Below are 14,553 nucleotides of genomic sequence, written 5' to 3'. Positions count from 1 at the left end.
CTGAAATGGTTTATGTTACATGCAAATCCCTTCGCAGAGGTGTTGGGGGAGGAAAGCCGGCCTCACCGTGAACTCCCTGGGCTGGAGAGCAAACCCCAGCGCTGCAAAGGGCTTCCCATGCCCGGCACACTCACTGTCCTGCTGCATCCTGCCTTGCTGATGTACCCCTCCCGGGTGTGCCGCACCGACCACCATGGGCCCTGTCCTCGCTCAAGGCCTGGCCGTGCTACTGTTACACACAAAACAATAATCAGCTGCCGTAACGACGATGCAGAGTAGCTGATCTGGCTTCCCTGCTGTTGTGCCGGCTCCAAGTAGAAACAGCTGCATTTGGTTTGGTTAAATGTTTTATTTACTCCCAATTATCCCAGATAACAGATTTGCTTTCTTATATTCAATATTTAATACTGTTTTGGAGCAAGGCTGGTCTCTGGTTTCTGATGGATGACTGGTGGGTTAGGGGGGACTTTCTGCTGTGGTGCGGTCTGAATCGAAGGCTGGAGGCTCCCAGCATCCCCACTGTGCGTTGGTCCCTAAAGCATCCTGCCCAGCATCCCGGCCTGTGCGGACAAGGGCACCCACAAGAGCACAGTTGGGTTTGGGATGCCAGTGTGCTGGGCAGGATCTCCAAGGACCCCTGTGGGCATTGCCTTGGGACAGGAACGCTGCCCAGCACTGACGCTGCTGCAGGGAGTCAGCTCTGCAGCTGGAAGCAAGGGTGTCTGTCATGGCTGCGGGATGCCTGATGGCTTCACCTGCCTAAATCATGTTCCCACAGCATCCCACACCTTGGGACGCGTCTCTGGAGAGGGCTGCCACACCCGCCAGCCACCCCACGCCATGCCACAGTTGACAGAGCCCTGCTTCTCTTGCTTTTTCCTCTCGCTGCTTAAGTAGGCTTGCTTGCTAATATTTTGAAGGCTTGAGAGCTGTCAGTTTTGAAGAGCACCTCTGCTGTGCCGTGAACAGCGCGGCCTCATGCAGCGTAGGATGAAACAAACTCCGGTGAGCCTATTACCACGCTGTCCTGCTGCGAGGCAGCTTTTAGGGCTAGGACCTTGCACTGTGATTTGGGCTTAAATCAGTGCTCTGAGCTCTCTCTTCCCTATAAGTAATGCCTCGCCCAAAAATTTACAGCACAGCCTCTTGACGTGCACGCTGAATTTTCTGCAAGGGAAATGAGAAAATCCATAGCTTGGTTTACGAGCCCCAATCAGTGTAAAACAGGGCCTTTTAGAAATTTATCTTTTGCTGAGTCCACCTTTTTCTCCAGCACCTCCTGGGGAATAAATTCTTGCTCTTTGAGGCTGAGGAGCTAGCTTTTAGATGGCAGCATGGCCAGGGGACTTTGGTTACAGCCACAGGTGTCCCTGGCCCATTTTGGGAGCTCCCAGGGAGGAGATGCAGTGTGAGAGAGTCAGGCTGGACTAGGTGCTGGCTGAATGTGTGCAACTCGTGTTCAGCCGGGATGACACCCAGTCCAGAGGGATAAGTCTTCCGTGTCTAATTTCAAGGGGGGACAAATGTCCCCCTTGAAAATGTCCCTTGCGGGGGTGGCTTAGACTGTCTGGGAGATACCTGTCTCCATCACTTGCCCAGGTCACTCAGGAGGTCAGTGAGGGAAAAACCCATCTCACCCTGCACCTATGCACCCCTGCACTCTCTAATTCTCTCTCACATGAATTATGCCACATTAATTTTAAAACCAAAACTTGCTTAGTCCTTCTTGAAGAAGTGGTGGTTATGAACTTGATGTTCCCAGAGCACAGGAGCATGATGCAGGGGAGCATTACCTGCCTCTGAACCGCCCCACCGCTCTCCTCTGCACCCCTCCTCAACCTTACCCTTACTGGACAAGGGGCAGCAGAACAAAATCAGAACTTCACCTCCCTCCCGCTCTCCAACAATGAAATGCAGTCGCATCCCAACATTTGGGGTGGTGGAAGGGACCGTCCCCAGCCACAGCCATGCTGCACTCCAGTGCAGGTGGTGCACGGCAGGCAGATGCTCCGCTGATCCACCGGGCACTAGAAATAGGATTGATTCATTGTTGTTTTCTTTATTGTTCCCTACCAGCCTGCTGTACACAGACTTTAGAAAAGCAGGGTTAGATAAATAATACATCGTGCTTGCAGCCGGCATGTGCATGAGAAAAGCATCTGTGTAGGTGCAGGCACAGACATGCGGGGTGTGCTGCTCTTATGCACGTGTACCTGTGCGCTCGGGGCTGGCATCTCACAGCCGGGTGGGTCCCCGTTGTGTGCAGCAGTGTCTGCAGCTTTGCTGTCGGTCACTTGGGTGCCTTTTTACTTACCAGCACGTACTCACCACCTGCAAGGCCATGGCTGGGGTGTGAAAAAAAAGTCAGCGAGTGAGATGTAGAGGGCATGTCAGGCACAGGCGAGAGATGAGGCAGCAATCCTGAAATGGGCACTGGGGAGAGGCAGGGATGCTAACAGCGGGAGTCTGGCAGCAGAACAGCATCAGTGCTGGGGTTGTCCCGCAGCATGGAGCAGTACAGGGGTCCTGCCCGTGTGCAGGCAAGCTTTGTCACGGCTGTAGCTCTAGCTGTCATGGACCCAGGGCCCTTTGCTGGCCTGAGATGGGGATGGCAAGTTACAGAGGTGACCCCACAAGCATGCTGTAGGATTGGTATCCCCCAGCAGCGCAGCGCCTGAATGCTCTCAGAGTGCACCAGAAGAAATATCTCCTACAGAAGTGTTTGAGCGGTCTCTTAAAACTTTTATTGGTACTATTTTTTGTATCCCTCCACCTGTGGAACAAGGCATCTTTAGTACGTTCAGCCCTCAGCAGGAGAGGAAAATTATAACTGATCCACTTCAGAAACCTCTAAAAATGACCTAAAATAACTTTTCTATATATAAAAATGCCACGATTTTAATGTCCATTATCTCATGACCTAGCAGGGCTAGCAAAAGGTATTGTAGATCATTTTTAGTGGTTTCTAAAATGGATTGGTCACACTTTCCCCCTGCACAGTGGGACTCGGGGTACAAGGACAACTGGGTTTTAGAGATGAGGAGGGAGACAAAAATCCATGTCTGTGCTGATGCATCCAGAGCTGTTTCATCCTTCAGGACCACTTGTGCTCTTCCCAGCTGGGCAGAGATGCTGGAGCTGGTCAAGTGACAGCTATTTCCAACAAGCCAGAGAGACAGTGGTCAAATGGATGCAAAGTCTGGGGCACCATGTGATGGGAAAGCCAACCCCATCCCTGCCACTGGTCTTCTGTGAGGTCTGCAGAGACAATGACTGTGGCACCAGCTTTCGCTGCTTGTCACAGCTCCAAATTTTGCTGGAGCATTGAACAGCTTGTGAGGAGCATGCCCAGGTGGGATGTGCCTGGCTCTGGTGCAGCCTTTCATCCCTTTGTCCCAAGCTTTTGCAGCAAGGCTGGTTGCAGCCCAAGCTGCTGGGAAGCTGCCATGGCTGGGCATTAAACACCCTGGGTTTGCAGAAAGGACATCAGCAGAGCGCGTGGGAGAAGTGGCTTCCTGCCATGCGAGAGGTTAATAGACAGATTAGAGAGGGCAGTTGCTGTTTGCAGCAAAAGGAAAGGAGCTCTGCCTTTAACAGAGTTCAGCAGCTCCATGAGGTGACAGGGAAGTAAATATTTGCCAGGATTAGGGAGTCTGCATGCAGGAGCCCAGGGAGAAGTGCCTGTACAGGAGCAACATGTTGCTTGGACTGTTTTTGGCACTGAGCAGGGGCTGAGACCTGGACATCAGCCAGTGGAGGGGGACACCCCACACCCAGAGGCACTGCCCAAAGGCTCAGGGAAGAAAAAGGCTTTAATGTTCCCTCAATGGCTTTGTTTTCCTCCACTGCCTTTCTTGCTCTCTCCATCGGCCGGACAGGCTGGCCCAGCTCCAAAGACAGCATTATGGAGCGCCGGATCGATTGGAGCCTGCAATTCTATTTGCTCTCTTTAAGAGCCTTTGATGGGCAGGATGAGCTGTGCCGGCGAGCACCTTTCCTGGGAGAGGAGGGGAGAGGAACAGGGTTGCAAGCCACTGTCTCTCGCAGGGAGATGGGGACCCTGCCACCAGCTTGGAAAAGACACCATGGCAGGATGGGCAAAGACAGCCCTCCCGAGGCACCGTGGCAGCTGAGAAGGGTCTTGCAGCCCTCTCGGTCGTGGAGCCTTGCGGTCATGGTCACGGTCACTTGCATGGTGCCGTGGTCACAGCCCCGAGTGGCACAATGCGCTGGCCTTGTGCTCTGCCGTGGGGTGGACTTTCTGCCCATCAAGGTGGAAAGTGGGGCAGTTGTGTGACATCCCCCTCACAAAATGCCTGTGTCTCTGGGACTGATGGCTCTTTGGACAGATGGAGGTGGCAGGAGTGCCCCCATGAGACAGCTTGTCCCTGCCCAGAAAGAGAGGGTGATGGCTGGGGCGAGGCACAGCAGCATCCCTTCAGCTGCAGCAGGCTGAGGATGCTGCATGGGCATCAGGGTGGCAGAGATACAAAGGTCATTTTTTCTCCCTTCCCCAGGCTTTCCTTCCACCTCTGGCTTGCTAAAACGCACCAGAGGATGAAAAGTGGAGGATGCTGTAGGCACAGAGGCTAAGGGCTGCATTTGGTGTCCTGATCTTGGAGCAGAGAAAAGGATCTTCAGGACATTCAAGGTTGTGAAAATGGGCTATCTTCAAAGGCTTCTGCAGAGTGGTGATGGAAGTGGGAGGCAGTCTGGGCAGCCCCCCTTCTCCCAGCAAAGGAAACATGGAGGCACAAGCCCACCCCAGCCTCCTCAGTGGTGGAATTAGCACAGATCACCAAGAGCCAGATCTGGTATAATACTGGAAAAAAATGGAGATAAATTATCCTCGGACGGACTAATTGCGGCTCAGTGGCAGCGCAGAATCTGGGGCTGTGGAGCAGAGCCTCCTCGTCGGGCAGGGACTGTGCAGGACTTCAGAGACGCTCGGCAAAGCCTTGGCTGCCTCTACGCGGCTTCCCGGTCCTGGTGTCATGCAGGACAGCCGAGCACAAGCAGCGAGTGGGCGAGAGGCCCACGGTAGCATCCCCAGCATCCTCCCACCACCCCATGCAATACTTCCAGCCCCCAGCCTGGTTTGCCGGGTGCCAGGCGGGTGCTGTGAGCCCACACTGCCACCACGCGGTCGCTCCCACCCCAAAGGCTGTCCCTAAATCCTCTGCACCCCTTCGACCCCTCCGAGCCCTCCGAAACATCTCCCTGGACCCCCGAACCACCGCCATTGCTCCCTGCAAAGAGCGATGCTGCCCTGCGGTTTGCTCCCGCCTCACCCCGGGGGCGGCTGTGGGGCAGGGAAAGGGTTAAGGAGCCGGTGAAGAGGAGGAGGATGGAGCTGTAGCAGGGATCAGGCCCTTGTCTCTGGGCTTGCGATCAGCCACTCTGTTTTGCTGCAGAGGGTCTGCTTGAATAATTTAGCTGGGAGGCTCATTAACCAGGTTCTGGCCTTCGTCTGCCGGCTGAAGGCTGAAATAGTCATTAGGAGGAACATAGTCATTAGGAGGAACATGCGTTGCACAGCCTCCCCTCCCTGCTGGCCATGTCCTCTCCCTCTCCCTCTCCCTCTCCCTCTCCCTTCCCTACTCTCTCCTCCCTGACCCTGCTCCCCTTGGCTCTCTTGTCATCTGCTTGCTCCCTCTCCAGCCCTGACCCAGGGGCACCAGCATGCCTGCAAGCCCCGTGCCTCAGTTTCCCTTCTGTAGACTGCAGCTGCAGCTCATGGCATCCCCCCTGAAAGCTCTTCTAGCAAAACCCATCTTTATTTTCGGACCATGGGCTCTGCTCTGCAATGCCGAGCCAGGATCCCAGCAGCCCACCCTGGAAGTCTGTGCTTACGGCAAACCAGCTGGATGACCGCTCTCTCCAGAGGACACAGTCAGGCTGCTGTTTCCCATCAGGGTCCTGCTGTGGTCCTAGATGCATCCTTGAGCATGTTACACCAGTGGGGCCTGGGCTGCACTGCAGTGGGGCTGAGGAGACCTCCAGGAGACCAGCAGCTCTGCGGGGCTGCACATGATCTGGGGGACTTGCACAAAAATGGCTGCAGGAATTTCCCATTTTGTGTTGATGTCTTCAGGCTTTAGCATCTTCCTGGTGCTGCTGGCTCACTGGTGCAGCGAGGGCACCCTTAGCCAAACTGCTGCATCCTTTACTTCTCTGGCAAGGCATGCTGAGGGGTGTTAGGTTGTACAACTTCCCTGCACCAGCATCGGTATGGGCTGCTCCATAGCAAGACATGGTGCATGCACGGTGCTATGGGACTTGTGATTTGCCCTTGCGGCCCTCAGAGGAATGAGTTTCCCAGCCTGGTGCTGGACCCTGAACTCTTGGGTCACTGCATCCCAGTTCGCACCTCATTTTCAGTAGCAGCCATGGGTAAGGCATCTGCCTCAGGAACAGGGAGGAGGGCAGGTAGCCATGTGGTGGGGAGTGCTGCCAGGACCGCAGTGGGGTGGCAAGCAGTGATGTTTGCACTGAGGCTGCCAGGTCTGCTAGGTTTGTTTCAAAACCTCTGCATGGAGAGAAAAGCATGTTCTGGGGCATCGCAGGTGGATGCATGAGGATGAGGGTTAACGAAGGAAGAGAAAGAGGGACCACCACAGGTTCAGACAGCCTTTCCAAGGGAACCCAGGTGCCCATCCAGCCCAGGGAGTGTATTTTATGGCACGGTACTGTGCCAAGGTGCTATTGGAGCCAAACTCTGCTCTTAGCAATGCAAGTGGCCAGGTGCTGAGAGAAGTTGACTTTGCTGTCAGTTCAGATAACATTTTTACCAACCTACAAGGGCAAAATTTATCAGCTGAAAGGTATTGCATCTCACCCTCCCACATGCACCATCCCTCAGCATTTTGCAGAGCCTTCCTGCAGCTCTGGCTGCTCTCCTGCAAAGAGCACAGAGTGCAAATATGTCCAGGAAAGCCAAGTGCAGTGTGAACACTTGGTTTGGTTTAAAATCCTCTTCTGCCTCTAATCTCTAGGACTGGCTGACAAAGCCAGAGGAAAGCTGCTCTCCACTGCATGCTTTTGTCCTGTCTCCAGTCGCCTCCATGTCTTTTGGGAGGCAGAGCCCTGGAATGGAATGGGATGGGATGCTCTGCCCCACTGCTGAAAGCATTAACACTGCCAATCCTCCCGTGGAGATGAATTGTCTCTGCTGGTTTCTGGATGTTCCTCCTCATCTTGCCATAAGCAGTCCTTCTTCTTCCCTTTGAGGACCTCTGGTCTTTTGGAGGATCATCCCTCAACAAGTTTGTCATGCCCCAGGGACATGGCAGAGAAAGCCACAAGCACTGTAGCTTAATGGGGTCAAGAAAGCAGCACCTCCTCCCCATCAGGGTCTCTGTCACAGCCTTGAAGACAATTTCCCGCAGTACCTGCCAACCTCCTCTACCACCCCATCTCTCATTAGAGCCAGTGAACTGCCAGGGAAGAAGGTGAGCTGCTGTGCACAGTGCAGCCCGAAGCAAAGTCTCACGGGGAACCTCGGCAGCAGACATGGGACAAAGGCCCCCAGATGCTTCGAGCAGCTGATAGGCACAGACCAGGCTCACCTTGCAAAGTGTGTCCCCTCCCAAGCTGTCAGTAGTTGAGAGTGGAGGGAGATCCCCTTGTTCAGGACCAGGTGATAACCCCACCTCAATGGGTAATTGCTCTTTCTCTTTCCCTGGCAGCCCCTCCGAAGGAGCCAGTGCTGATGTGCCGGTCCAACAACTACCCGAAGGGTTTCTACTGCAGCTGGCACCTGCCCACTCCCACCTACATCCCCAACTCCTTCAACATCTCTGTCATGTAAGTGCCTGGGAAGGAAGGGTGCAGTGGAGCAAGTTTTTGTCCCTGTAGCAAGTTTCAAGCAGTGCTGTCAAGTCTTGGGGCAGTGGGTCTGACCTGTGCTGAGCATATGAGATCGATGTCCCAGAAATAGGCCTGGGGAAGGATGCTCCAGGGACATCCAAACTGGGTGCTTGGCCCTAGGGCTTTGTCCCCAGAAAGTTCCGGTTTCCCCAGAGGGGACCAGGAAAGTCACCAGCTCCCAGGTCCTCTTTCTACGCCCCCCCCGAGTCCATCCTGTCTGCACCACTTGTCCACAGTGGAGATTGTGCCCACTGTTTTTCAGCATATTTGGCACAGCTGGGCTCCTTTCTGCCATACGCTAGTTCCATCCAGCAGCATGGGTGCGTTCTCACACTGAGCACTGCTCCACAGGTAACAGCTCTTCTTGCCTCTGCTTTCCAGACATGGCACGAGAGAGATGGTCTGCGAGAAGGATGTCTTTCCAAAAAACAGGTGTCACATCAGATACCTCCAGCTCTTCTCGACGGTGAAGTACAAGGTGACTCTGACAGTCACGAATGCTCTGGGCAAAAACTCCACCACTCTCACCTTTGACGAGTTCACCATAGGTAACTTCCATGGCAGCAACTGGCCTCTCTGAGACGGTGTTGGGGTTGGCTTGCTCTGCACGTAGTGTTTGTTGCCTGCCGAAGCGGTGGGCCGGGGAAGGGGCAGGTTCTCCAAGTGGAGCCTCTGCCTATCCATGCATGAGAGGGAGCTGCAGTCTGAACCATGCTGGCATCCTCCCTGTACCGCCCTGGTTCTCGTGGCCCTGCTGTGAGTGATGCTGGCACCTCAGCATCCTGGGGGAGCCAGGCAGGATGACCACAGACAGCCCCCATGCTGGTCCCATCGGTGACCTAGTGCCTTGCCTGGTCCCATCCTGATGGTCCAGGTCTCCTGTGGTCCCTACTTGGGGACTGGGAAAGCAGCTGCCATGTACCAGGGTTGAGGGCTCTGAAACTGGTTTGGTCCAAATGGCATTGCCCGTCTTGCCCCTATGAGTGTTCCTGTAAGAGAGGTTTGGTGTCTGTGCTGGAAGTAGAGCCATGGGAATTAGGACTGGAAGATAAATTAAAATGTCCCATCCTCTTGCCCCCATCCCTAGGCAAGATAAAGCCCTCCTGAAGTCATCCTCCACCAGCCCTTACCTAACATGCTCCCAAAAAACCTGTTCCCCCCTTTGCACCTCTTCACTGCCCCATCTGGGCAACAAATGCTGTGTAATGCGGGACAGGGAGCAGTGGGCCTGGGTGTCCATGCTGCTGGCTGTGCCACAGGGATGCTGCCTGGCCGTGTCCAGAGCTGTGGTGCAGGTGCTCCTCTGACTGGCACGGACGAGGCAATTCAGTGCCAAGGATGGCAAAGCAGGGAGCTGAGCACAGCACTTTTGCCACCAGCCAAAGACAGATTACAGCCAGTGCAGTGACAAGAGTGTTCGTCCTCAAATAATAGGAAAAATGGGAGAGGATAGAGTTCAGAAACACATTGAAAAACAATTTGCTGGTTACATGTGGCAATTATTGGACCAGAAAAACAAATAAACGAATCCTTGAAGTGCAGCCAGCAGTCAGTCTTTGCCTTCAATGTGCTGCATGTCCCAGTCCTGAGCGTCTGGAAGTGCCGGAGTGCAAGAAGATGAGCTTCACTGCTATCCCAGATTTTCCCTTTGTACTTCAAATCCTGAAAAACATCAAACAAGAAACGAGGTGCCAGCTCTGAACAGAGCAGGGAAATTATTTTGGAGCAGGGACTGTCCTGCCATGTCCCTGCAGCCATATCCGAAGCTTGTGTTGGTGCATTGCAAACGTTGATAACAAGGCAAAGAACTTAGCAGGGAAGCAGTGGAGTTTCAGTCACTTGGGTGCCTTTAAGTGAAAATTGTTGTGTTTGTGAAAGATACACTCCTTAAAAATGAAGGTAACCTCCAGCCTGTGGGGCCCAGGGCAGCAATTAAGCTGCATTTTCTGAGTTCCTTGCATTCCCTCCTGCAGGAGTTCAGGGCATCGTCCTGTAACATCTGCATCCCACCCATGCCCTGCCTGGCTTCCCAAACATCTGGTTCTCCATCCAGCACACAAGGGCAACCCCCCTGGGAAGCACACCCAGCTGCGAGCCCCGGGCATCCCGGCACCAGCACAAGCCGGATTCAGACCAGCAGTTCAAACTCAGCCCAGGTTGAAGGAGCGGTGAGCAGAGGCCAGCACTGCCCCGGGCCAGCCATTAGCATGGGTGCAATATTGCTGCCTCCTGCAAGAGTGCCTGCGGGGGGGCAGGGTGCCTGGACACATCCCAGGGGTTACGGTGGAAGGTGAGACCGCCCCGGCACCACCTGGCAGATGCTTTAACACCCTCTGAGATGGCACTCGGGGAAGGGACGATGGGTCTGTGCTGATAGGAATGGCTGTGTCCTGCACCCCAGAGCCAGCCTGCTCCCATAAACATTTCAATATCTAGTGACCTTAAAATCTCCACTTTCTGTAGAGCTGTGGAATTCTCAGAATTTGGTACAGCTGCTGTGCATAAGAAGCATAGGCAGTGGTGGTGATTGGGTGTTCAAGCAGGCAGTCAACAGGCTGAGCAGAGTCATTACAGAATGAACTCAGCTGCCGCCGATCAACAGCCACCTACCCTGAACGGAGCTTCTCCTTGTGCCATCCCGGTGTTTCCAACTAAAACAAGTGCACTGCATTAGTGTATTTCGGCACACAATTTTGCCCAGGTTGCCTGCTCTCATTGCAAAAACTTCTGCATTTCAGTATCTCTTCTGACTCATTTCTCTGTGGCTGCAAACGTGTCCCAGCATGGTGGGTGCTGGCAGCGTGGATCTCACACACAGTAGGTTCCCTGCAGATCTCTACCAGCATCAAGTGGGCTGAGACCTCATCTTGGAAGTTATGCTGGGTTTCGCTCTGATGGATGGAGGGCTAGAAAACCCACGGCTCAGGACAAAGCCACTGCATCGGCTCGTTGGAAAACTGCCGTGTGGGAGCATTGCAACATGTGCACGCATCCTGCTGAAATGGAGAGACAGTGTCAACCAGCAACTGCATGATGCTTCACCTGAAATCCCAGGGCTGGGGATGCAGAGCCCACCTTGTGTTTTCATCTCAGCCTAGAGAAAACCATCACAACTTTCTGCATAGAGGTTAAACCCCAAGTGTGAAGCCCTAATCTCATGCCCTGCTGGGGATGGTGCAGCCTGGAGCCAACGCAAGAGCAGTGCAGGGCTGGAGGCTCTTTCTCCCAGCACCATCTGTGCCAGGAGCAGATCCACTGCTGGGTCGGACCACCCACCCAGCCTGGGCAAACACAAAAAGACCCCTGGGAAGGAGTGACCGCCTTTGGTTTTGCTTCCTCTCTCCTTTCTCCCTCCCTGGAGCCCCCAGCAGAAAATCCCTTCCCCAGCCACTCAGAAGACGGGCTCTAATTGAGTGGAAAATGACTGGTACTTTCTTTTGCTATCCCAAGCCCATGCCTTGCTGGCAGTCGTGCCGTGCTGGTTATTAGCGGCCAGCTGTGAGGGGTCATTCTGCATTGTCATTTTCAATGATGACTGGAAAAGCTTTTCCAGCCCTCTGGCCCCCATCTCTCATCGGTAGGAGATCTGGGCTGCCTTCCTCCTCATCTTGCTCCTGGAAGTTGTTTTTGTAATTGTGTCTTCTGCAAAGGTATCGATATTAATAAAGGTAAATGTGGGAGGGCAGGGTTCTGCAAAGCCCTGCAAATGTCAGGGCTCCAGCCCAAGGCAGGAGGAGGTGGGAAAGGGGCTGGAGGAGCTGGAGGGGAGAGGGCCTGGAGGCAGAGGAAGGTGCCAGGGAGGAGTGAGGTGGTGTGTTGGGAGCTGCCACCTGCCTTGTGATGGCTAGGATGGCATGGGGACATTTGTGGCCCTCCAGGACAAAATCCTACCTTCCTCCCTTGTGTTTCAGCCCAAGAATGAGGTAGCTGGCATGTGCATCCCCCAGAAAAGCAAGGTCATGGCCAGCATGCAGCAACAGTGGCATCCCACCTCATCGCCTTTCTCTTCCTGTGAGTCTTGGGCAAATCAGCAGCAGAAGATGCACAGCATTAAAAGAAGGAAGGCAACCTTGGATGGGGCCTTGCAGGCATGGGTGCCTTCCCCAAAACTGTTACCCATCCCTTGTGTGACCTTGGGAAGGTCATTTGATTCTCGCAGCTCTGGCTCTGGGGTGATTAAGATGCAGAGCATCTCGGAGGGGCTACATGAGGACAAACGTGCCCATGTCTGTACGAAAGTCAGAGTCCCTGAACACGGGTATGCAGTTGCCTAGGCAGAAGGTCAGTTCAATTCATACTACTTAGGGAGGCAGAATTAAATTACCTAGACTGACATTTGGCTAAGACATGGAGTTTAATATCCCTCTGCTCACAGAAAATGCCAGGGGATATTTAACGGCCGCAAGGGATCCATTTTAGCGCTCATTGGAGAGGTGGGATGGGCGACGGGCCCCTCCATGCTGCAGGGTCTCAGCTGTCTTTCTGAACCACTGGCTTCATTTTGAGATGTGTCTAACAACAGCCAGGGGCAATGGATAGCTAAAGACTCACAGTTAAGCGCGAGTGTGCAGAGCCTTTAGGAAAAGCTGCTCTCCGTGGCTTTTCTTGCACGCTGAGACCTCACTTGGACACGGCAGCTGAAAATGAAGTGGGAAGAGCTGTGGGTTGCCTGGCCAAGTCCTCTTCCCAGGAATGTCTGATGATGCTCCCTCAGCTCTGTGGGATAATATTACATCTGGTTTTGTAGCCGCTTAACCAGTACTCAGCCTAATGCCCATCGTCCATTATTATTATTACTATTATTGCTTTTATTACGTTACTGCCTGAAGGCCCTTGCCGAGGACAGGGCTCTATTATTCTGGCTGATGTACAGCCAGACAGCCCCTGCCTCACCGTGTGCGGGCTAAATGGAGGCAGACAAAGGCTGGGAAAGGAGGAATGCTTGTCCCCATGTGCAGAGCAGGAACCCAGGAGGCTGCAGAGGATGAAGGACTCCTTCAAGGTCATGTAGAATTCAGGGATCTGGACACAGCCTGTCTCCCCTTGCTCCTCTCCCGGCTCCTGTGGGACCAGCCCTGATGTTTCCCATGATGAGCACAGTGTAATGAGGTCTGTCCTAGGAGAGCTAGGTCTGTCCTCGCTGGACTGGCTGCTGGAGGTGCCATCCCCTCTCCTGACTCTTGCATCCCCACTGCCTCAGAGGGACGTGGCAAGAATAGCTTTGGCTTTGCACTTTTGGAGGAGCTGGCACTGCTGTGCTTTCAAGCCTGGGCGGGAGTCCCAGGGATGGTGGGGGGACACGTGGGGAGGTAGCAGGGACTGCTGGTTTTCCCATTAACCGTCAGTGCCGTTTGAAGGCTCGCCGCAGCCAGGAGCACATCCCCCTTCAATGGCTGGCCTCTGCTGGGCTCACTCGGAGCCAGGGCAGCCCTTCCCTGCACGCCACGGACAGCCTTCAACCCACAGGAGCGGGCCTGCAGGTCACATCCCTGCAAAACAGGCAGGTGACTCCAACTTCAGCATCAGGGCACTTTTTTAACCCAGCACAGTGGCATCTCTCATTGCTGCCCGAGTACATGCACCCTGCCTGGCAAAACTGCGTTTCAGCATCCCTCTGCTGTGGCTCCCAGGATGGCACGCCAAAAAGCAGGGCCAGGCTCCCTGCGTTACCCCAGGGAGCATCCCATTGCGTCCATCCCCAGCCTGGCACTTTACTTCCCACTTCCTCACTGCAGAACCACAGGTCACAGTCATCTGCATTCGTTCAGTCGAACAGACTTTTGTTCTGCAAACCGAGCTTGCTGAGCCAGCGCTGGATTTATACTTTTCCGTATGCATTTGGACTCCAAGTCCCTGTTGATGGAAGCTGATGCCCAGCCCAAGCCTTGGGATTCGAAGTGAGCAGAGGAATTGCACAGCCATCTGGAGTAGCTCAGCACAGCGCAATCCCAGCAAGTCGTCCCTGCTCCTGAGGATAAAGCTGTAAATGGAAAATTATATCCCATCCCACTGTAGAGAGGGATCAGTGGGAGCCGGGAGGTGGCACTAGGCACCCATGGTCAGTCCCATGGGTTACTTGCTCACCAGCAAAGTGGTTGGGCTGTGACTTCATTTCAGCAGCCCCCCCTCTGCCTCACCTGTGAGCAAGAAAGTGGGTTTGAAAGCATCCCAGGCTGGTTTCTCCCAAGAGGAGCAAGTGGTGGTGCAGGGAGGGTGTCTTCCTGGGGAGAGCTGCTGCAATGCCACCACTATCCTGGAGTAGAGATGGCGGCAAACAGCACAGACACGACTCTACCAGCAGCAAACTGGCCCCACTTCAGCACCTGGTCCCATACAGCTTCAAGCAGAGAGGGAGATGCCCTTCATGCATAGGGCAGGGATGCAGGCAGCAGGCAGGCAGGCTAGCAAGGGAGCAGCTCACTCGCCACCACCACCTCCTTCCTTTCCCAGAGGAGGCAAAGCCTCTGTGTAGACATCAACTCCCATCCACAGCAGGTGAACCCCAGGGGTCAGCATGGAGGAGACCTCTGAGTGCAGGGCAGGAGCTCTGCCAGGCAGAAGGGGGCTCCCCACAGCCCCAGCATCCTTACTCCATGCTTGGGAGTGGAGTTTGATGCTGGTTCCTTCACAAGCTGCTGCTCCAAGTGGGCAGACTGTTACTCAGTCCAGACATTTTCAGACCAG

The 14,553-nt window shown here is 54.4% G+C and overlaps 1 protein-coding gene across 1 annotated transcript in view; it reads left to right on the top strand.

The window, feature by feature from the left end:
• CNTFR (ciliary neurotrophic factor receptor) overlaps positions 1–14,553 on the top strand; it is a 208,174-nt gene that overhangs the window by 178,567 nt on the left and 15,054 nt on the right. The window contains exons 5-6 of the mRNA XM_086480218.1: positions 7,689–7,806; positions 8,251–8,417. Coding sequence (XP_086336344.1) covers positions 7,689–7,806; positions 8,251–8,417 — 285 coding nt within the window. The remainder of the gene's footprint in view (positions 1–7,688; positions 7,807–8,250; positions 8,418–14,553) is intronic.

The sequence above is a fragment of the Leptosomus discolor genome, chromosome Z (assembly GCF_034619465.1).
Source record: "Leptosomus discolor isolate bLepDis1 chromosome Z, bLepDis1.hap2, whole genome shotgun sequence".
Taxonomy (NCBI): Eukaryota; Metazoa; Chordata; class Aves; order Leptosomiformes; family Leptosomidae; genus Leptosomus; species Leptosomus discolor.
This window is presented reverse-complemented; position numbering and strand designations above follow the sequence as displayed.